At 42.2% G+C, this 24,014-nt stretch overlaps 3 protein-coding genes across 3 annotated transcripts; 1 reads left to right on the plus strand and 2 right to left on the minus strand.

The window, feature by feature from the left end:
* The first annotated feature begins 5,169 nt into the window (after nt 1–5,169).
* LOC122764831 (SH3 domain-containing YSC84-like protein 1) lies at nt 5,170–12,292 on the plus strand. The gene is made up of 11 exons (XM_044018783.1): nt 5,170–5,472; nt 7,965–8,075; nt 8,244–8,357; nt 8,971–9,035; nt 9,397–9,509; nt 10,045–10,173; nt 10,269–10,413; nt 10,561–10,702; nt 11,088–11,153; nt 11,334–11,363; nt 11,703–12,292. Coding segments are annotated over exons 1-11 (1,125 nt in total). The 5' UTR covers nt 5,170–5,471; the 3' UTR covers nt 11,912–12,292.
* A 978-nt stretch (nt 12,293–13,270) lies between these two features.
* Nucleotides 13,271–17,575, minus strand: LOC122764799 (solute carrier family 22 member 6). The gene is made up of 9 exons (XM_044018745.1): nt 17,339–17,575; nt 16,625–16,722; nt 16,393–16,547; nt 15,082–15,250; nt 14,886–14,988; nt 14,668–14,795; nt 14,386–14,597; nt 14,204–14,312; nt 13,271–13,615 (listed from the first exon to the last, which is right to left on the minus strand). Exons 1-9 carry the CDS (start codon nt 17,573–17,575, stop codon nt 13,351–13,353), a joined length of 1,476 nt encoding a protein of 491 aa, XP_043874680.1. The 3' UTR covers nt 13,271–13,350.
* A 1,864-nt stretch (nt 17,576–19,439) lies between these two features.
* Nucleotides 19,440–23,858, minus strand: LOC122764838 (uncharacterized protein C1orf115-like). Its single transcript, XM_044018796.1, has 4 exons — nt 23,725–23,858; nt 22,475–22,679; nt 20,446–20,729; nt 19,440–19,684 (listed from the first exon to the last, which is right to left on the minus strand). The coding sequence occupies exons 2-4, from the start codon at nt 22,659–22,661 to the stop codon at nt 19,556–19,558; spliced, it is 600 nt and encodes a 199-aa protein (XP_043874731.1). The 5' UTR covers nt 22,662–22,679; nt 23,725–23,858; the 3' UTR covers nt 19,440–19,555.
* Between the last annotated feature and the right edge of the window lie 156 nt (nt 23,859–24,014).

Below are 24,014 nucleotides of genomic sequence, written 5' to 3' on the forward strand. Positions count from 1 at the left end.
TGGACAAACATTTGAGACAGCAAGTCTATGTGGGATCCAAAAGGTTTGGATTTTGGGACCAGGTAGTCTTTGGAGGGCGCTAAGGTGGGGAAGAACCCATGTTTGAACCCACATAGACCTGCTGGACCTGCTGAGACCTGCAGAATGCTCACGACGGGCAGAGAAGAGAACCCAACATCCAGACCCAAGGGTTCCACTAACAAACTGAGCTGCTTCAGGACCATCACCAAGAACAGGTCCTGAACCAGGACTTTACTGCTCCAGACCCAACTGTAAACACGGCAAAGACACAATAACATGGTTTTCTATTGAAGTGTGTCTTCAGACTGACAGGAAGACCTGTGGACACACACACACACACACACACTGCGTGCACTGCAGCACACACACACTGCGTGCACACACTCACACACACACACACACACACACACACACACACACACACACACACACGCGCGCGTGCACGCTCAAAGAAAACACAGTAAGAAGAGAAATGGCAGAAACACTGATGTTTATCTAACACACTATTTAAAGAGAGAGGGAGTATTAATGCCAGGAGCGCGGGAGAGATGGACAAAGAGATAAAAACAGAGACATGTGACCACATTTCTGTTTGTTTGTCTCATATTTACTGAGCACACATTCCAGCAGGTCAGAGCTGGGCGTCACCTTCATCCTGCTCATCCTCACACGTCCAGCGGTCATTCACTCGTTCACAGACGCTGCATCAGTGTGAGGGTGGCTGATGTAAACATACGTTCCTGGAGGCGCTGAGTTCCGGTCTGATTCTCCCTGCGACAGATGGGGATTTCACAGCTGCTGACTCAGGCGTCATCAGCTGAATGTCATGTCAACAGCCGACAGTGCTGTGACTGATGGACAAACGGACGTCTCACACACAGCAAACACAGCGGGGAAGAAATCAGGAATTTACACTCACTTAAACTCAAAGTCACAATCGAGAACGTTTCGAACTGCGTGTTCATACATAATCAGCCTCACAGAGACAATCAGGAGCTGCTGCTCTGCTGCCCCCTGTGGTCACTCTGTGTCACTGACGTCAATCTGAACATGGAGACAAAATCAGAGATTAGAACTTAGTGATGGAGGCAGCAGTGTGTGTGTGTGTGTGTGTGTGTGTGTGTGTGTGTGTGTGTGTGTGGTTTACATGTCATCACAAACAAATGAATTATTGTGCTAGTTTGACTAAAACTGGACGTTTTAAAAAACAAAACCATAAAAGCCAGTTTTAATAAAGACTGGGAGTGAAAACCACGTGATTCAACACTCTTTGATCTGATTTTATCATCTGTTCCTGTCACAAATTAGCCCATTTCTTTTCAGAGTGTGGTTTTATCTGTCGTTCTAATCCTGGCCATGCTTGTGGTTTCATGTCTTCTCTGTAAACACGACCTATTATTACACATTTATTATAAAATGATATCACTCAACCTTGTTTCATAAAGCTCTTGTTTCTGCTGACCTCTGCTGGTCAAACTGTTCACTGACACCACACTTTATCTATACATAACACTTTATCTATACATAACACTTTATCTATACATAACACTTCATATGTTACACTTTATCTATACAGAACACTTTATATGTAACACTTTATATGTAACACTTATTTTATACATAACAATTTTTGGTATCTATATATAACACTTATCTATACATAACACTTTTTATCTATATATATAACACTTTATCTATACATAACACTTCATATGTAACACTTCTTATTTATACATAACACTTTATATGTAAATACTTATTTATACATAACACTTTTTATCTATATATATAACACTTTATCTATACATAACACTTCTCATATGTAAATAATTTATCTATACATAACACCTTATCTTTATACATAACACTTTATATAAAAATAATTTTTATTTATACATAATAATTCTTATCTATATATAACACTTTATTTATACATGCCACCACTTTTTATCTGTATATAAATACCTCTAATCTGTACATAACACTTTATCTATACATACTAATTTTATCTATACATAACACTTTATATGTAAATAATTTTTATATAACACTTTTATATAAAAATAATTTTATTTATACATAACACTTTTTATCTATATATAACACTTTATTTATACATACCACTTTATCTATATATAACACTTTATCTATACATACAACACTTTTTATTTCTCCATATATAACACTTTATCTGTACATAACACTTAGCCCACATAACACTTCATCTATATATAACACTTCTTATCTATATAATACTTCATCTATATATGTAATACTTTATCTATACATAACACTTTATCTATACATAACACTTCATATGTTAAGCACTTTTATCTATACATAACACTTTATATGTAACACTCTTATATGTAACACTTTATTTATACATAAATAATTTTTATCTATATATATAACACTTTTTCTATACATAACACTTTATCTATATATAACACTTTATCTATACATGTAACACTTCATATGTAACACTTCTTATTTATACATAACACTTTTATATGTAACACTTTATTTATACATGACACTTTATTTATATATACACTTTTATCTATACATAACACTTCATATGTAACACTTTATCTATACATAACACTTCTTATCTATACATAACACTTTATATAACACTTTATTTATACATAACACTTTATCTTATATATAACACTTTATCTATACATAACACTTCATATGTAACACTTTATCTATACATAACACTTTATCTATACACATAACACTTTATATGCACACTTTATTTATACATAACACTTTATCTATATATAACACTTTATTTACATACCACTTTTATCTGTATATAACACTTTATCTATATAACACTTATCTATATATAACACTTTTATCTGTACATAACACTCTTTATCTATACATAACACTTATCTATACATAACACTTTATATAACACTTTATATGTAACACTTTTATTTATACATAACACTTTATCTATATATAACACTTTATCTAAATTTATCTATATACACTTAATACTATTATCTATACACTTTATCTATACATAATACTTTATCTATACATTTCATCTATATATAACACTTTATCTATACATAACACTTCATCTATATATAACACTTTATCTATATATAATACTTTATCTATATATAATACTTTATCTATACATAACACTTTATCTATATATAACACTTTATCTATATAAAACACTTTATCTATACATAACACTTTATCTATACATAACACTTCATATATATAACACTTTATCTATATAACACTTTATCTTTATATAACACTTTATCTATATAACAATGTATATATAACACTTTATCTATATAACAATGTATCTATATATATAAATTACATTATATATACATTAAATCAGGAAAAACAACAACACAAGTGCTGACTAATTAACTCAACCTAGCATGCTAACAGCTAACCCTCGGCCTGTATGAAGATATTTAGCATGCTAACAGCTAACCCTCGTTCTGTCTGAAGATATTTAGCATGCTAACAGCTAGCTCTCTGCCTGTCTGAAGCTCTTTAGCATGCTAACAGCTATCCCTGGGCCTGTCTGAAGATATTTAGCGTGCTAACAGCTCACCCTCAACCTTTCTGAAGAATTTAGCATGCTAACATCTAACCCTGGGCCTGTCTGAAGCTCTTTAGCATGCTAATAGCTAAGCTCTTTATCATGCTATCAGCTATCCCTGGGCCTGTCTGAAGATATTTAGCGTGCTAACAGCTAACCTCTGTCTGTCTGAAGCTCTTCACCATGTTTAGCAGCAGATGAAACAGACGTTTTGCACCTTTAACGTCAGATTTTTCTCAAAACTTTGTTTTCAGAAACCATGACTCAGCAGATTAGCTGCTCTCCACACACATTAGTGCTGAAGTTCAACACTGAACCAAGTGGACTTGACCTGCGTCTCACAGATGCTATCATCACTGTTATTACTGTTATTACTTTAATGGCAGCAACTTAAATGTCCCCACTAGTTTCATTTTGAAGGAACAAATAACTCTGATGGTTTGGTTCCCTGGACTCTACTGACTCCTGACCTCTGACCTCCCTGAGGAGCGCAGCTTATTGCGCTGCTGAGGGATTCATAGCAGTCGGCGGCACTATCGTGCTAACTGTGAGAGCGCAAGTGGCGACTGTGGCCAAACATGGGAAAGATTTCAGTGTCTGAGCCTGAATAAACAGTTGAAACAGAGCCTGAGTCTGGATCTGGAACATTCCTGAGCTGGTCTGAGACCACAAAAAAACAAAAAAACACAAGCCCCGCCCCCGAACACAGAGCAGCCAGTCAAAGGAGCGGTCTTGAAAAAACTGTCAGACACTTGGGACCCATCGTAGAAACGTTTTTCTTCCACAACGATCGCATTTTTGAGGCAGTAAACGGTGAAAATCAGAACTCAGTGGCTCAGTGGCGCCCCCCGAGGTGAAACCCCGCGAGGACAAAACTGAAACTAAGTTGCACCAAATTTCGATCATCGTCGATGTGTACTTGACGCATCAATGTGACTCCGCCGTACATCGACTGATCGGCTGGAAACTCCAGACATGAGACGAGAGACCGACCCTGGACACGTCACCTCCCAACAGGAAGTTGACCGTCCGAAACAGGAAGTGCCCTTTAACTTTGCCACACATTGACCAACATAGCGCCACCTGCTGGCAGAACGGAAGCTGCAGTCTATTTGAGTAGGTATTCATTGATTATTTGATGGTTGTGTTTCAGACGTGGACGAGCAGAGGATCATGGAGACGGATCACAGTTTTCATCACATCACGTCGTATTTACACAGCGACTGAGCCAGTAACACAAAGAATGTCCTGACTGTTGGCTCCGCCTCGACGTGTCAGGACCAAACACAACATTTCTCTGTGTCGACTCAGATTTCATTTATTTAGAGATTTAAGGGACGGGAACGTAAGACATGAAGGTGAAATACTCAAAAACAAAGAGTTTGTTGTGTAGTTTGACATAAAGCAGACTGTCATTCATGTCTTTTTACAAATCTAAGGAGGAAAAACCATGTTTCATGTTCTCAGTCAAAGGTCAGGAGTTCACCTTCTGTTTCTGCCTCACACTATGAACTCTGGGAAAAGTGACGTCACTGCTCAGGCACGCGCTCACCTCAGCAACAACACTCGTGCACGGCGGCAGCGCGCTGAACTTTGGGGCTGCCCACGCGCCGCCTGTCTCCCTAACAACGTCCTTCTCTCTTTTAAAACTTCGCCTGTTCGCGTGTGACGTCACAGATAATCCGCCCCGTCTGTGTACACCTGCGCCCGTCTCGTCGACGTCATTACTGCAGATCATCATCATCATCATCATCATCGTCATTATTTTTTTTTTTTTTACCGCCGCTGTGAAAGCCGGAAGCGCGGCGGGCACCTGTGCGCAGGTAAACAAGCGGAGGAAGAGAAGAAAGAAAGAAAGAAAAGTGAGTAAAGTGGAGGAAAAGCGTGATTCTGTCAGAGAACGTGAGGTTTTTCTGCTCTTTGTCCACTTCCTGTCTGTGTCTGTCTCATCTGTCTGTCTCACCTGTCTGTGTCTGTCTCACCTCTTGCTCCACACGATCTACTTGTTCCTGTTTCACACTGTAAAAAAAAAATCAGTTCATAATGTTAATAATGTTAATGATGAAGTTAATAATGTTAACTTCATCATTAACATTATGGAACGAGCTCCCCATCGACATCCGGACAGCGGAAAGCCTCCACATCTTCCGCCGCCGACTAAAAACACATTTCTTCCGACTCTACCTCGACTAAGACGACGACAAAAAAAAACCGTATACATCGCACTTATGACTAGCACTTCGTAGTTTGCATCGCATCGCATTCCACTTACAAAAAAAAAAAAAAAAAAAAAAAACTTCACACCCTATGACTAGCACTTCATAGTTTGGCTTATTTGAAGCTCTTATTTGTACCAAATGTTTAAATGACATGTAATGTAATGTTCATGATGAAGTTAATAATGTTAATAAATGAAGTTAATAATGTTCATGATGAAGCAATGTTTAATGAAGTTAATAGTAATGTTCATGATGAAAGCACAATGTTAATACGAAGTTAATAATGTTCATGATGACGCTAATAATGTTCATGATGAAGTTGATAATGTTCATGATGAAGTTAATAATGTTAATAATAGGGTTAATAATGTTCATGATGAAGTTAATAATGTTAATAATGAAGTTAATAATGTTCATGATGAAGTTGATAATGTTCATGATGAAGTTAATATTGTTAATAATGAAGTTAATAATGTTCATGATGAAGTTAATAATGTTAATAATTAATAGTTAATAATGTTCATGATGAAGTTAATAATGTTCATGATGAAGTTAATAATGTTAATAATGAAGTTAATAATGTTCATGATGAAGTTAATAATGTTAATAATGAAGTTAATAATGTTCATGATGAAGTTAATAATGTTCATGATGAAGTTAATAATGTTCATGATGAAGTTAATAATGTTCATGATGACGTTAATAATGTTCATGATGAAGTTGATAATGTTCATATGTTCATGAAGAAGTTAATAATGTTAATAATGAAGTTAATAATGTTCATGATGAAGTTAATAATGTAAATAATGAAGTTAATAATGTTCATGATGCTCATGTTCATGAAGTTAATAATGTTAATAATGAAGTTAATAATGTTCATGATGAAGTTAATAATGTTAATAATAATTTATTTTGATGAAGTTAATAATGTTCATGATGAAGTTAATAATGTTCATGATGAAGTTAATAATGTTCATGATGAAGCATAATAATGAAGTTAATAATGTTCATGATGATCGCTAATAATGTTCATGATGAAGTTAATAATGAAGGAAATGTTCATGATGAAGTTAATAATGTTAATGATGAAGTTAATAATGTTAATGATGAAGTTTATAATGTTCAATGATGAAGTTAATAATGTTCATGATGAAGTTAATAATGTTAATAATGATTGATAATGTTCATGATGAAGTTAATAATGTTAATAATGAAGTTAATAATCATGATGAAGTTAATAATGTTCATGATGAAGTTAATAATGTTAATAATGAAGTTAATAATGTTCATGATGAAGTTATCAATGTTAATGATGAAGTTAATAATGTTCATGATGAAGTTAATAATGTTCATGATGAAGTTAATAGTTATATGATGAAGTTAATAATGTTCACATGATTTTAGTTAATAATGTTAATAATGAAGTTACAACCGTTCATGATGCGCTAATAATGTTCATGATGAAGTTAATAATGTTAATAATAGTTAATAATGTTCATGATAATTAATAATGTTAATGATGAAGTTAATAATGTTAATGATGAAGTTAATGCCAATGTTCATGATGAAGTTAATAATGTTAATAATGAAGTCGATAATGTTCATGATGAGTTAATAATGTTAATATGAAGTTAATAATGTTAATAATGAAGTTAATAATGTTCATGATGAAGTTAATAATGTTAATGATGAAGTTAATAATGTTAATCATGTTAATAATGTTAATGATGAAGTTAATAATGTTCATAATGAAGTTAATAATATTCATGATGAAGTTATGTGTTCATGATGAAGTTAATAATGTTAATAAAGTTAATAATAATGTTCATGATTAATAATGTTAATAATGAAGTTAATAATGTTCATGATGAAGTTAATAATGTTAATAATGAAGTTAATAATGTTCATGATGAAGTTAATAATGTTAATGATGAAGTTAATAATGTTAATCATGTTAATAATGTTAATGATGAAGTTAATAATGTTCATAATGAAGTTAATCAAACGTTATCGTATCGTTTTTAAGACCTTTACATTTTTTAACTGATAAACAAATAAATTGACATTTCAGTCCACTACAGATTATTTGACGATGAGTGACAGCTGGTTAATCTGGGATGTTGGTGTGTTTGTAGTGAGTAACCCAATCCCATCCAACCTCAAGTCTGAGGCCAAGAAAGCTGCCAAGATCCTGACGGACTTCACCGAGATCTCCGGCAGGACCGGACCGGACAAACTCATCCCCCGTGAGAAAAGACCACACAGTAACACAGTCTGTGTGTGTGTGTGTGTGTGTGTGTGTGCGTGTGTGTGTGTGTGTGTGTGTGTGTGTGTGTGTGGAGTGTGTGTGTGTGTGTTTTCAATGTGAGCTTCTTGTGAACTATCCTTTAATGTGTTGTGTGTGTGTGTTGCAGCTCATGTCATAGCGAAGGCTGAAGGTCTCGCCATCATCTCTGTCATCAAGGCAGGTTTCCTGATCACGGCCAGAGGAGGCAGCGGCATCGTCATCGCCAGGCTCGCCGACAGACGTAAGATGTCCACCTGTCTGTCTGTCCACCTGTCTGTCTGTCTTGAATGTGCCACAATAACCAACAGATGCTGCTAGAGGCTTTTTGTGTGAATGCTCTGCCGTCTCTGATTGGCTTGTTTTTTTGTCTGTGAGTCATCTGACGACACACTTGTCATCAACAAGTTGTTGAGCCGTCACCACAGCGAGGGGTCACATGGACCCGCCCACTTACTGTGTGTGTGTGTGTGTGTGTTTATTTCTCCACTTTGATAGAAAAAGCAGAAACGTCATTAAATAATATAAATGTGTGAGTCACTGACCTGTCAATAAACCAGTGTTTGTGTTTGTTGTTGTTTGTGTTTGTATCTGTGTTGTTGTTTGTATCTGTGTTGTTGTCTGTGTTTGTGTTGTTGTTATCGTTGTTGTTTGTGTCTGTTTGTATCTGTGTTGTTGTCTGTGTTGTTGTTTGTGTCTGTGTTTGTATCTGTGTGGTTGTCTGTGTTTGTGTTGTTGTTATCGTTGTTGTTTGTGTTGTTGTCTGTGTTTGTGTTGTTGTTATCGTTGTTGTTTGTGTCTGTGTTTGTGTTGTTGTTATTGTTGTTGGTGTTGTTGTTTGTGTTGTTTGTGTTCAGGTTGGTCCGCCCCCTCTGCCATCGGCATCGCCGGGCTTGGAGGAGGCTTTGAGATTGGAGTGGAGGTGAGTGACAGAAACATCACACATGTGTTGGTGTACTGCAGCCAGCCACCAGGGGGCGATGTGCTGAGAACATATTTCAGTTCAGTCATGAATCAGTTAACACTGAGGGGAAAAGCCAAACGTCAGATTGTCCTTGAACGCACTACTGTCCGTCCCACCTCATTATAAATCTGGTGGCGGGCGTCACATGTTTCAGAGGAATTTTCATACTTTAAGTATTTTGTGTGTAAATAATCGTGACGATGGCGACCTTGAACGCAGCACTTTACATTGACCTCCTGTCTAAAGCTCAGGTGTCAGATTGTCCTTGAACACAGCAGGAAACGATGTTTCATGACATGTAACAGAGTGTAACTGTCAGGTGTCAGACCTGGTGATCATCCTGAACCAGCGCAGAGCCATCGAAGCCTTTACCAAGGGCGGGAATCTGACGCTGGGCGGGAACTGCACTGTCGCCGTGGGACCAGTGGGCAGGTGTGTGTGTTTGTGTGTGTGTGCCAGGGCAGTTTGACAGGTTTCCTGTTAGCTGGTGTGAGATGATGTGGGCGTGGCCTTGTGTGAACTGAGTTGCAGTTATGTAAGCATTGAGGTCACAGAAGAACCACAGAAGTGAAGTTTAAATTCTTTCCTGACCCAAAGAACCTCATTCCTGACCCAAAGATCCTCCATCTCCCTGACCAAATAACCTCCATCTCCCTGACCCAAAGAATCTCCTCCTTCCTGACCCAAAGAACCTCCTCTTCCCTGAGCCAAAGAACCTCATTCCTGACCCAAAGAACCCTCCTCCTCCCTGAGCCAAAGAACCTCCTCTTCCCTCACCCAAAGAACCTCATTCCTGACCCAAAGAACCTCCATCTCCCTGACCCAAAGAACCTTCTCCCTGACCAAAGAACCTCCTTCCTGGCCTATAGAACCTCCTCCCTGACCCAAAGAACATCCTTCTTGGCCTGTAGAACCTCTTGGAATCCCCGTGAAAGAAAGCCACTAAAGCTGTTGTTCCTTATCTCAGGAACGTGGAAGCAGACGTGGCGCTGCGCAGCACCGCAGCAGTTTTCACCTACTGCAGATCCAGAGGTTTGTTCGCTGGTATTTCCCTGGAGGGATCGTACCTGATCGAACGCAAGGAAACCAACCGCAAGTATGTACCGAGCATTTCCTTCTCGGCTCGTGACTTTGTTGTCAACGAATGAAAGTGTAATGTGAATATTTCTGTGGTTATGTTCATGTCGGTAGGTTCTACTCCCGCGACATCCGAGCTTCAGCCATTTTGAACGGAGACGTGGAGCCTCCATCTGAGTGCTACGACCTTTACCACATCCTGGACGCTTACTCCGAGGCCTACACCACAGACTGGACCAGCAAGAACATGCGATCAGTGGTAAACAATAACGTAGAGACAACATTCCACTCAGTTCTTACCAAGGGGAATGCTAAGACGGGTCCAGACCAGGACCGAGGTCTCTGCCGAATCTTGGCTTGAAGTTTCTAGGTCCTCAAACTTTTCTTCCTTTTTGTTTCTCTGCAGTCGTCTGTTGCTCCGTCCAGACCTCCAGCTCCAGCTCAGCCGAAACCGCCGAGCAACTACCATCAACCGCCGAGCAACTACCAACAACCGCCGAGCAACTACCAACAACCGCCGAGCAACTACCAACCGCCAGCCAGCTCAGGTAACAGTCCTTGCTGAGGAAAACTGTGATTTTGGCTCATAAAATCTGCGTCAGTTTAAGTTTATGATGTTTTAAGGACTTTTTATCTCACTGTGAGACAGATTTTTCCAACAGGAAACAGAAGTTTGTAAACCACTCACTCTCCCACACCAAACCTCCTAGACAGAATCAGTGATTTAAAGTCGGGACACAGGAGCTGCAGGTCCTCTGCTGCCTCATGTGGTCACTTTGTGTCATTGAGGTCAATCTGAACGTTGGATTTGAAACACTGAAGTTACAAAATAAGACATGTGAACTTTGTGATGTAGGCAGCAGTGGATCACCAACTCCTGGGTGTGTGTGTGTGTGTGTGTGTGTGTGTGTGTGTGTGTGTGTGTGTGTCCAGGTGCTCGACCAGGAAGTAAGAACGCTCTGTATCCGAGTATCTCTGTCTATAAATCTGAAACCTCAGGTGAGTAAAAACTCTTACCTTTGCTTTCATTTTATCTCTCCTACTACTCCATTGTCTCCTTCCCTCCTTCCTTCCTTCCTTCCTCCTTCCTTTGACTGGTGACAGAGTTTTTACTTGTGTGTGTGTTTGAGGCTGCAGCTCCCTCTAGTGTTCAACTCTTTGTTTTCCTTCATGTTTCAGATAAATTTGCCTCGAGGAGTCAGAGCGTCGGTATGAACACACACACACACACACACACACACACACACGTTGGACATTCATGACTTGAGGGGACACTGCATTGACTTACATTCATTTCTTGGAGACTTACTTTAACCTTAACCACAATTACGACTGGCCTAATCCTAATCCTCCCCTTAAAACATATCTTCACCTTAAAATGTAGTTATTTATGTTATGGAACACAAGGAAACAAGTCCCCATAATGTGAGTTTAGGTCCCCACAACATTAGTAATACCTGGACACACACACACACAAAGTTTAAGTTCAGTAGAATTTTAAATATAAAACTTCATTATATTATTATTATTGTTATAATTTTTTTAAAGGCGGGGCACTGTCATCAGCTGCAGCTGGCCCCCAGCTGGTCGTCACGGCGACGCACCCGTTCACCGGGCAGCAGCCGGGCGACCTGAGCTTCAGCCCCGGCGACCGCATCACCGTCGTCACCAAGACCGACTCCGAGTACGACTGGTGGGAGGGGCAACTGGATGATGGGCGGGTCGGGATCTTCCCCGCTAACTTTGTTACATACTGAGGCTCCTCCTCCGCCCGCTGGTGTGTCGGAGGTACTGCAGCTACAACACTGGGGCCAGTTACGGGCAGCAGTTAGGGTCAAGAGACGTTTACAGGTCACACTTTAAAGATGAAATCATTAATAACAACTTCATCACAAAAATGTTCTCTCTGGATTTTTAATTCTTTACATTCAAACACAAACATGAATTCATTATTCACACATTCATGTTCTGTCACTTTAGAACTACATTTGAAATATAAACCTACATTAAAAAATACATTTAATCTGGAATATATTTAATCTGACATGAGTTACTGCAGCGTCAGCTGACCAAAGGTCAGCTGACTTTTTCAGGGGTTTTCTTCTTCTTTTTGCTTTGAATAAAATAAATAAATTCTATTTATCAAACATGTTTCTTCACTTTCTTGAAGAGGAACTAGGAAGTCATGGAAGACCACGTAAGACCACATAAGATCGCGTAAGACCGCGTAAGACCACGTAAGACCGCATAAGATCGCGTAAGACCACGTAAGACCACGTAAGACCACGTATCACCTTCTGTGTGGAGAACACCAGGTCATACCTGGGGAGAAACCCGAGGGTCTCCTCTGAACTGAAGGCACTTCTGAATGAGAAGAGGATAGTCGTCCTCTCAGGGGACAAGGACAAGCCGAGGACGCTGCACCACAGTGGACCAGGACGATTCTAATGAATCAGATCTTGATCAGGTCAGAATAGATTTGACCATAGACCCTCCTTTCTCATCCATGGACCCTCCTCCCTGACCCATAGACCCTCCTCCCTGACCCATCGAACCTCCCTCCTGGCCCATAGACCCTCCCGTGAGACTTATTTGAGGTGTATTTTTTGCCGTGTAATCCGATTACATGTGGTGTAATCTAAACTCTAAATCTTGTATAATACGATTGGGTTAAGCATGACGTGTAATCTGATTGGTTGGACGTGACGTGTAATCTGACAAGGTGTGACATGTAGACGTGTAATCTGACATGGTGTGACATGTAGACGTGTAATCTGATGAGGTGTGACATGTAGACGTGTAATCTGATTAGGTGAGGTGTGACATGTAGACGTGTAATCTGACCATGCGGACAGAGCGCGTGTTATGAACGTGTGATAGTTTTTATCAGTTTGTCTAAAGTTCAGTGAATGTTAACGTGTGTCGGTGTGATGATTCTCTCTGCTGTGTGTGTGTGTGTGTGTGTGGACGCAGGTGTAAAGTGAGTGGGTGAAAATCCACCGTGACTCCATGAACACGTGTGAGTGTGTGAGTGAGTTCTAAACAAACAGAAAGTTAATGTGTGAAACGTTGTTGTGGTTGAACCAGAGGTCAGAGGTCACTAAACAAGGAGCATGTTTGAATCATCACAGGGCTAACTTTATTTAAAAAAACAAAAACTACAGGAGACATTGAAACAAAGCTGAAGAAGGTGACGTCATATTACATGCGTTTGTTTCTCATCATGTCCACCAGAGGGCGCTTTCATCCAAGGCTGTCTGTCACAGTCCTCCACTGAGTCAGGAAGTGGACCGTCACTGGTCTCAGGCAGCAGCAGACACAGACCGCAGCCTATGATTGGTCCACTGCTGTACACCACCATGGCGGCCAATGAGATCGCTCCGTTCACCGTGGGCGGGACCAGAGCGTTGACCAGGCAACCGAGACGGAAACTCATGTTGACCAGGGACATGCAGCGCTGTCTGTAACGTGTTTATACATAATCCGATTACTCCAGCTGTAATCTGAATACATAATGTGTGTAATCCGATTATTCCAGCTGTAATCTGAAAACATGTGTGTAATCTGATTACATGAGCTGGAATCTGAATACATAACATGTGTAATCTGATTACATGAGCTGTAACAGTAATGTGCTGGTGGTTTGATGTGGAATCTGATTATGCAAGGTTTACCATGTTAACATGTAATCTGATTCCACGAGATTTGTGTAGTGTGATGACATGAGGTGTAACATCTTGGCATGTGATCTGATTACATTAGGCAAGATGTGTAATCTGATTAGGTAATCTTATTAGGTGAGGTGTGGTATGTAATCTGATTAGGTTAGGCATGATGTGTAATCTGATTAGGTCATGTGTGACATGTAATCTAATTAGGTTAGGCGTGATGTGTAATCTGATTAGGTGAGGTGTGGTATGTAATCTGATTAGGCGAGGTGTGGCATGTAATCTGATGAGGTGAGGCGTGTAATCTGATAAAGTGAGGTGTGTAATCTGACTAGGTGAGGCGTGTAATCTGACTAGGTGAGGCGTGTAATCTGATTGTACCTGACCACGGTGGGGAAGAGCTCGATGCTGTAGAGCGTGGAAATAAAGATGGCTGCCAGGATGCAGAGTTTTCCCAGCAGAGCCAAACTCATCACCAGAACTGCTTCACCTGTCAATCATCAATAAACCCGATCAATACCTGATCACTGATCAATGACAGACTGCAGGGTTCCCGTCCTCACCGTTGTGTCTGGACAGAAGTAAGGACAGGAAGCAGGCGGAGCCGCTCAGGAACAGAGCGAGCATGCTGATTGGCCGTCGTCCCAGCCTAAGCAGTGGCACGAGCAGACACGGAGCTTCTGATAGGCCGGAGAAGAAGTGGGCGGAGTAAACGCCCACGCCGAACGAGCTGATGTTCATGCAGATGCCGAAGTATGTGAGCGCTGACGCCGCGCTGCAGCACAGGTCACATGACTCAATTCAAACTAAACTTTATTGAGCTCACAGGTTTTACAGGGACTTACCTCAGGTAGCTCATGATGAACAGTCGCACCAGGATGGTCGGGTGTCGCAGGTGGACGATGTCACTGGGGGAGGGGCCAGTGGGTGGCTCCTCCTTCTGAGCGCTTTGCAGGTCAGAGCACGACAGCAGCTGCACACACACACACACACACACACACACACACACAGAGTTAGCTGCCGTTTGTTATGATGACATCATCACAGATCTCTGTTTGTTTACCAGAGTGAGACACTGTTCGTCTGCAGGGCTGTTGTCACGGTAACGATCCAACACATCTGTCTTCCTCTTCAGCAGCAGCCAGCGAGGAGATTCTGGGATGGAACTTTATCAAAGACATGAGGACAGGTGGACAGGTGGACAGGTGAGTGTGTGGACAGGTGAGTGTGTGGACAGGTGGACAGGTGAGTGTACGTACAGGAAGAGCGGCAGACAGACGAGCTGAGGCAGAGACAGCATCAGGTGCAGACTCGTCCATGTGGAGCTGAACCAGGACAGAGGACAACTGAGCATCGTCCCCACACTGAAGCAGAACGGCAGGAACGCAGGAGGCCACAGACGAGAGGAGGGAGGAGTCCACTCCACAGCTGTAACACACACACTCCTTCAGTCTGAGGAGGAGCAGGGGGACGAGGAGGACGAGGACGAAGGTAGAAGGATGAGAGAAAGAGGAAGAGAAGAGTAGGAAATGAGGACGTACAGAAGCAGAGGAAGGAAGGGTTCAAGGAGGCGGAGCTAATCTCAGCCTGAAAGTTTCCACAAAAACAAAGTTTTAATGAGGTCAGAGGTCAAAACACTGCTGGACGTCTTCTGTCCTCATTAAGACTTGAGACGTGTGTGTGTGTGTGTGTGAGAGTGTGTGTGTGTCTGTGTGGGCGTGTGTGTGTGTGTATGAGAGAGAGTGTGTGCGTGTGAGAGAGTGTGTGCGAGAGAGAGAGTGTGTGTGTGAGAGAGAGTGTGTCTGTGTGTGTGTCTGTGTCTGTGTCTGCAACTCATCCAGAATGCGGCAGCTCGACTGGTCTTCAATTTACCAAAATTCTCCCACACTACACCGCTCCTCCGCTCCCTTCACTGGCTTCCTGTAGCTGCTCGCATCCGCTTCAAGCTAGTGCTTGCGTTCCATGCTACAAACGGATCCGGTCCAGCCTACATCCAGGACATGATGCCCGCCCACTCCGCGATCGACAAACCGGCTTGCTGCTCCCTCACTGAGAGGATCACAGAGGCACTGCAGAACTCGAGACTGTTCACTGTCCTCGCTCCCAAATGGTGGAACGATCTCCCCATCGACATCCGGACAGCTGAAAGCCTCCACATCTTCCGACGCCGAGACTCTACCTCGACTAAGAGACAAAAAAAAATGTATTGCACTTATGACTAGCACTTCATAGTTTGTTCTACTTGAAGCTCTTACTTACTTCTAGCTCTTATTTGTACCCAAATGTTTAAATGCACTTTTGTAAGTCGCTTTGGATAAAAGCGTCTGCTAGTAGTATTGTGTGAGAAGTGTGTGTGTGTCTGTGAAGTGATGTGTGGTGTGTGAGGTGTGCGTGTGTCAGAGAGTGTGTGTGTCTGTGTGTAGTGTGTCGTGTCGAGAGTGTGTGTGCGCGGTGAGAGAGTGTGTGTCTGTGAGAAGTGTGTGTCTGTGTGGGTGTGTGTTAATGCGAGAGAGCGTGCGTGCATGCGATGCGTGCGTGCGTGCGTGTGTGTGTGTGTGCTTGTGTCTCACCCAGACTAAACGAGCACATGTTTATGCAGCAACAACAAACTCCCGTCAAACCTCGGATGGTGAGGAAGACGAGCGGCTGAGGGAGGAGGGCGGGGACTAGGCCGCACGCCGCGTGCACGTACACACACACCAGCAGCACCGGACGCTTCCCATACCTGCGCATCACCAGAGGGCGTTCATGTGTTACCGTGGCAACAGATGACACAGTGTAAGAAGACGACGTGCGTCTCACCTGTCCGATAGCGTCCCTCCGATCATGGAGCCCAGCAGCTGTCCAAACATGAAGACCGTCTGTCCGTAGGACAACCAGTGTGTCCACGCACACACCGACTGACACACACACACACACACGCAACCATTAGCTTGTTAGCATCCCGCCCTTTATGCTAAGATACGCTAACTGTAGTTTACACAGAACGTTAGCAATTACAAGCTAGGTAATTCAGTGGCTAATGTTAGCATTATACCCAGGTTCACTCACTAGCATGCTAGCTGTGACTCAGCAGCGGCGGCCATCTTGAACTGTGAAGTTGTTGTTGTTTGAGTTTAATCAGTGATCAGCTGATTACACTCAGTCAATGACTGATCACGTCTGTCCACTGTCCTCAGAGGACAATGTCAAGTGCTGACTTTAAAGCTAACTGGCTAACAGAATCAACATGTTAGAAAGTAGATTAACAGGATTATTTGTGATGTATTAACCTGGTTACTCTGTGGCTAATGTTAGCTCAGTAGCAGGCTAATGTAGTCAGTTTAAATGTAAACATATAGATAACAGCTTCATTTTCCTCCAAATATAAACAAAATGGCCGCCAACTTTCCCCCGATATTTAACACAAACATGACATTGTTTTTTTAAAACAGAAGAAACTGTGATTTTTTTTACTTCTTTAAAAACTTTATTGACTGTGACAGTCAAAAGTTACAGAGTGCAGCTTTAACTCACGTCTTCAACACCGGGATGTGATTGGTTGTTGTTGTTGTTGTTGTTGTTGTCGTCCGTCGGTTCCGCCGGCGTGCCGCGCGCCGCGGAGGAGGACGTGTTTCCATAGCGACCGGCACCGGCACCAGCGCAGCTGAGCGGAACCACGGCGGCCGTGAAAATGTCCAGGAAGAAAAGGAAGGAGGTGAAGACGAAGACGAGAGAGAGACGGAGGTAAACAGAGAGCTGCAGAGGAGACATGGTGATGAAGAGGAGCACACACACACACACACACACACACACGTGTGTGTGTGTGTGCTCAGAGCAACAGCTGCTACTGTCACACACTCTCTCTCTCTCTCTCTCTCTCTCTCTCTCACACACACAGAAACACACACTCACACAGAGACAGACACACGTACACACACATCACACACACGCACATTTTCGACATTCATGACTTGAGGGGACATTGCATTGACTTACATTCATTTCTTGGAGACTTACTCTAACCTTAACCACAATTACTACTGGCCTAATCCTAACCCTAACCCTAACCCTAACCTAACCTAACCTAACCTAACCTAAAAAACATATCTTCACCTTAAAATGTAGTAATTTACGTTATGGGGACTTGCTTTTTGTCCCCACAAGGAGGACAAGTCCCCATAATGTGACTGTGTAAACAGGTTTAGGTCCCCACAACATTAGTAATACCTGGACACACATACACACACTCACACGCGCACACACACACATACACACACATATGCACACGCACACACACCACGTTACACGCCGCATATCGCACATGCGCACACACACACACACATATGCTGCGACACACTGCGCACACATACACACACCACATACACACACACGTACACACGCACACACACACAGGCGGATAAATAGGGCTCTTGGCGGGAAAGTGACCACCTGACTGCGGTGGCTTATTAGAGACTATAATTTAGTGCAACACCCAGTGGGAGTATTAACCTGGTTACTCTGCATAAGAGAGGAGAGGGGGAGAGGAATGAGGGGAGGGAACAGGAGCTGAGCGAGTGAGCGCCGTAAAGAGGACAAATCAGAAACCCCCTGGAAGAAGTGGGCGTGTGTTTCCCTGTGTCTCATTTGCATATAAGCGACCACGCACAAAACCAAAACCACTGAACATGTCAGTGAACATGACATGTTCACTGACATGTTCACTGACATGTTCACTGACATGTTCATTAGGACACCAGGGAACTAGTTTAACGTGGAGAAATAGGGTAGAACATGTCTCCTTTAAATTAAGTTCTGTGTAGTTCATCACGTGACCACAAGATGTCACTGTTACATTAAAGTCAGGCTGTCAGACCTGCGTGTGTGTGTGCGGGTATTACTAATGTTGTGGGGACCTAAAACTGTTTACACCGTCACATTATGGGGACTTGTCTTCCTTGTGGGGACAAAAATCAAGTCCCACAACGTAAATAACTACATTTTAGGATTAGGATTAGGATTAGGCCATTTGTAATTGTGGTTAAGGTTAAAGTAAGTCTCTAGGAAATTAATGTGTGTGTATGTGTGTGCGTGTGTATGTGTGTGTGTGTGTGTATGTGTGTGTGTCTGTGTGTGTGTGTGAGTGTGTGCAAGTGTGTGTATGTGTGTATATGTGTGTCTGTGTGTGTGCGTGTTGTCTGTGTGTGTGTGTCTGTGTGTGTGTATGTGTGTGTATGTGTGTGTGTATGTGTGTGTGTCTGTGTGTGTGTGTGTGTGTGTGCAAGTGTGTATGTGTGTGTGTGTGTGTGTCTCTGTGTGTGTGCGTGTTTGTCTGTGTGTGTGTGTGTGTGTGCAAGTGTGTATGTGTGTGTGTATGTGTGTGTGTCTCTGTGTGTGTGCGTGTTTGTCTGTGTGTGTGTGTGTGTGTGTGTGTGTGTGTGTGTGCTCCCTCACTCAGTGATGGGGCCGCTCCGTCACAGTTCTTATTTAACTATAAATTATTTATTTATTTATAAATAATAATGATATAATAAAAAATGATACAATAAATATTTATATATAAATAATTCTATAATAAACAATATAATATTAAATAATCTCGTTTTTTCACAGAAAAAAAACACAGATCAGTTTCACATTAAAGTTCATTCAGATTTAATCAAAACAAAGTATTTACACGATGAAGTCATCAAACATGAATTCCACGTCGTCGTCCTCCTCAGATTATCTTCTTCTGACGGGATTAACAAGTGTTCACGTTCTCTGGTTTACCTCCGTCACCACGGCGGTCGCCGCGGAGACCGGCGACACGTAGACGGACGCCATGTTCTGTAATCCGAGCATGAGACATCGCAGCGTGAAGCGGATCGTCCTCCCGACGTTCTGTCCATGAGCAGTCAGACACACGGGTGAGAGGATTACACTGTCCTAATCCTAATCTGAATCAACATCTGGCACACTGAGCTCAATCTGAGCAAAGAACCTTTGAATTTCAGATCAATTCATTTGCTTATTCTGCTTATAATCTGATTGACACTGTAATCAGATTAAACATCTGCCTCATAAACAGAATATTCTGAATGTAATCTAATTAGGAAGTCACACAATGATTGTATTCTGTTTAATCTGATTCTTAATCTGATTAAGATATTCTGATGATTTTAACTTGAAAAAAAGTCATACTCAGATTAATCAGATTAAGGTGAATTTTTAATGTGAACAGGAATGTGATGGACTAATGTGATTAAGGTCAGCGGTGGGCGTCAGCGTAGCTAATGCTTAAGGGTGTGTGTGTGTGTGTTGGGGTCAAAGGTCAAACTGCTGCAAACAATGACAGTCAATTTCAAACAAACAAAGTCTTATTTTAATGTTTAAAGTTATTGAAGTATTTTTTTCAGCATATTATGATCTTAATCTGATTAAGAAACAGCCTTCTCTGAACCAGATTAAGACTGTAATCTGAATATTCAGATTTTAATCTGATGAGTCGACCTCCTAAACATTATATTCTGTCAGGATGTGATGGATTAATCTGATTACTGTTGTAGCTAATGCTAACTGCTACATGCTCTGTGCTCGGGGTCAAAGGTTATCTTCACAGTTCGTCGATCATTGATTGTTTGTGAAACGAGAGAAAAACAAACCTTCCTGTACTTCTTGTACTTCCTCTTCTTCCTCCTCTTCTTCTCCTCCTTCCTCCTCCTCCTCACCTCTGCCGTCTCCTCCTCTTCCTCCTCGATCAGCGGCTCGTATCGATCCGGCAGAACCGAGAAATAAACTTCCTTTGAGCTTTTCTCTTTCTTCCCGGCTGCAGGAGGAGCGGCCTCCCCTTCCTCCTCTTCCTCCTCACTCTTCTTCTCCTTGTCCTGTGCTCCCATCGTCTCCGTCCTCTCCTTCTTCTCCTCCTGTGATCTTCTTGTTTTCAGACCTTTGGAACGAGGAGGAGTTAAAGTTAACAAACAGCCTGAAGCTGATTTCACTCTTTCATGTCAAACAAACACAGACAAGGATCAACGTGCACATGCACTCACCCCGGGGGACATTATGTCCCTCAAACATGTCCCACAGACACGTCCAACTGAAAACAACGCCGTGTTTAAACACAGTCATGTTGACATGAACCGATGAACACATGAAAATTAGTCACTTTACTGTCGCCTGCAAACGTGTTAAAGGAGATAGATGTGTGTGTGTGTGTGTGTGTGTGTGTGTGTGTGCTGAGTCAACGCTAAAAAGTGCTGAGTCAAAGCTAACAAGTGCTGAGTCAAATGAAAAAGTGGCAGTTAAAGCTAAAAAGTGCTGAGTCAAAGCTAAAAGTGGTGAGTCAAAGCTAAAAGTGCTGAGTCAAAGCTAAAAAGTGCTGAGTCAAAGCTAAAAAGTGGTGAGTCAAAGCTAAAAAGTGCTGAGTCAAAGCTAACAAGTGCTGAGTCAAATTGAAAAAGTGCTGAGTCAAAGCTAACTGAGTCAAAGCTAAGTCAAAGTCTCAGACACAGCACACATCCAAACTATAAGATCAATAATCAATAATCAGAGGTTCACTTAATAATAATAATAATAATAATAATAATAATAATAATAATAATAATAATAATACATTTTATTTGGAGGCGCCTCTCTGGGCACTCGAGGACACCGTACAATACATAAATAAATAAAAACACTAAGCGGAAAAAAATAAAAATATATATATATATATATATATATATATATATATATATATATATATATATTTATATATATAAAACTTGACGTGGAGGGCGTGCTCTGGGCTGGCTCCACCCCCTGGCACTACACTGGATCGAGCCATCATCATCAGAGCCTCAACTGGACAAACGAAGTGTCAATCAATCAATCGATGGATGGATGGATCAATAACATGATGAATACGACCGTGTCGACTGGTCTTCAACTTACCAAAGTTCTCCCACACTACACCGCTCCTCCGCTCCCTTCACTGGCTTCCTGTAGCTGCTCGCATCCGCTTCAAGACTCTAGTGTTTGCGTTCCATGCTACAAACGGATCCGGTCCAGCCTACATCCAGGACATGATCAAAACCTACACCCCAGCCCGCCCACTCCGCGCTCGCTGCCCCCTCACTGAGAGGATCGCAGAGGCGTTCACAGAACTCCAGACTGTTCACTGTCCTCGCTCCCAAATGGTGGAACGACCTCCCCATCGACATCCGGACAGCTGAAAGCCTCCACATCTTCCGACGCCGACTAAAAACACATTTGTTCCGACTCTACCTCGACTAAGACGACAAAAAAAAAACAAAAACAAACTTATACATCGCACTTATGACTAGCACTTCATAGTTTGATCTACTTGAAGCTCTTACTTACTTCTAGCTCTTATTTATACCCAAATGTTTAAATGCACTTTTGTAAGTGGCTTTGGATAAAAGCGTCTGCTAAATGACATGTAATGTAATGTAATGTAATGTAATGTAATGTCCCGAAGTGATTGACAGCTCTTTGTTAAGCAGGTTGTGACGTCGCTGAGAAAATGTGAACAGTGTAAATGTTGATGTACAACGGCTGACTGCTTCCTGTTTGTGTCTCCATGGCAACAAGCTGACTGTGTCCGTCTGTCAGTCAAAGACAGACATAAACGTGCATGACCAGCAGAGGGCACTGTTTGTTTGAGCTGAAGTCAGAATATCGAGTTCTTACTGTGAACACTCTGCGCTCTAGGCTGCCTCCTGGCGGACAGGCAGCAGTACAGGCCAGGACCCGCCTTCAGAGGATGCAGCGCGGTGGGCGGAGTGTAATGACGTCTGATGACATCATCACCTATTTCCTCTTCCCCCTGGTGCATGAGGCTGCAATACAGCACAGTGCCCTCGCTGAGCGTTACCATGGAGACTGTGGTCTCACCCTGGAGACAAGAAGACGCAAAGTCGTGTTTTAAAAATGATAAATATGAGGTCATGTGATGTGCGTCATGTTTTGGTGACATCATCATCTTCACACACACACACACACACACACACACCCCCTAACTCTAAATGTTCGCCAAATCTCCACAGGGAGGAGGAGCAGACCACCATGCTGCACTGACTCTGGTGCCCCCTACTGGTCACAAGAGGAGGGAGGAGTCTGAAGGAGGCGACGCCCCACCTCACTCGACTTGGGTCCGTCCCACTTTTTACAACTGTCCTCACAAATCTGTAAAAAAGACGTGAAAGACGGAGTCAATGTGGACATTTAGCTATATTTGGCTAACATTTTGAGTCTTGTGGGGCGTTGCCTCCTTCAGACTCCTCCCTCCTCCTGTGACCAGTAGGGGGCACCAGAGTCAGTGCAGCATGGTGGTCTGCTCCTCCTCCTTGTGAAGATGGACTGAAGTGGCTCCTCTGGTCCTGGTCCTGGAGCAGATCAGGATGGTTCAGGTGGAGGTGTGGGTGGTGCAGACTGGGGTCAAAGGTCAGAGGGTAGTTGCCACACTGATCTGAGTCCAGCATTCGAGGACCTGGACTGATGTTTGGGGTTTGTGGGTAATGAGGACCTGGACCAGGGGTGGTGGGACTGCAGAAGGAGTTGTTGTCATGGTAACTGTCAGGGAAAAACTGGAAGTCTTCAGTGAAGTCCACGGAGCCCCATGACCCGAGGGAGAGGCCGCCAGACACGAAGCTCAGAGGAGACCACTGCATCTGGTCCAGAGGGGGCACCAGAGGCCCCCAGCTGTCCAGACCTGGACCAGGTCTGTCTCCATGTCCACACACAACACTGTCAAAGAGGAGGCTGTGGGTTTGTCCCAGTCCACTACCAACACGCTGAGGAGGTGTGGGGGATACGTGGTCTGGTTATGGTTCTGATGATGTTGGAAAACTGTGGTCTGGTTCTGGTTCAGATCAGAGTAAACAGGTTATAACAAAGTGACATCATCAGCGTCAGTGATGTCAGAATCATCATCATCTCACCTGCTCCAAGTACGAGTCACACTCCCTCCAATCTGGATGAAGGGATCTTGGATTAAGAGAACCTGGATTAAGGGAACCTGGATTAAGAGAACCTGAATTAAGGGAACCTGAATTAAATGTAAGTCTAAAGATAGTTAAATGTTAAGAAGACAATAACAAACAAATCCTAAATACAAAATCTGGATTCTGAGATCGAGATTAAAACATCAGAAATTACTTATTTTTCTGTTTTTAACGCTAAATATTTAAAATGAAATCAAGTTAATTTCCCACGTTTTACGGCTGTGGTC

The sequence above is a fragment of the Solea senegalensis genome, linkage group LG2 (genome assembly GCF_019176455.1).
Source record: "Solea senegalensis isolate Sse05_10M linkage group LG2, IFAPA_SoseM_1, whole genome shotgun sequence".
Taxonomy (NCBI): domain Eukaryota; kingdom Metazoa; phylum Chordata; class Actinopteri; order Pleuronectiformes; family Soleidae; genus Solea; species Solea senegalensis.

Bases quoted from the DNA above. Each gene is read 5' to 3' on its own strand.
- LOC122764838 (XM_044018796.1), bottom strand. From the start codon at position 22,661: ATGGTAACGCTCAGCGAGGGCACTGTGCTGTATTGCAGCCTCATGCAC. The intron at 20,730-22,474 runs GTAAGAACTCGA...CTCGTTCCAAAG, and splicing joins TAGAGCGCAGAGTGTTCACA to GTCTGAAAACAAGAAGATCA. The intron at 19,685-20,445 runs GTTTGTTTTTCT...GCTCATGGACAG, and splicing joins AGTACAAGAAGTACAGGAAG to AACGTCGGGAGGACGATCCG.
- LOC122764799 (XM_044018745.1), bottom strand. From the start codon at position 17,575: ATGTCTCCTCTGCAGCTCTCTGTTTACCTCCGTCTCTCTCTCGTCTTC. The intron at 15,251-16,392 runs GTGAGACACAAG...TGTGTGTTACAG, and splicing joins CATGTGCTCGTTTAGTCTGG to CTGTGGAGTGGACTCCTCCC. The intron at 14,989-15,081 runs GTACGTACACTC...TCTTTGATAAAG, and splicing joins GTCTGTCTGCCGCTCTTCCT to TTCCATCCCAGAATCTCCTC.
- LOC122764831 (XM_044018783.1), top strand. The intron at 8,076-8,243 runs GTGAGAAAAGAC...TGTGTGTTGCAG, and splicing joins ACCGGACAAACTCATCCCCC to CTCATGTCATAGCGAAGGCT. The intron at 9,036-9,396 runs GTGAGTGACAGA...TGTAACTGTCAG, and splicing joins GCTTTGAGATTGGAGTGGAG to GTGTCAGACCTGGTGATCAT.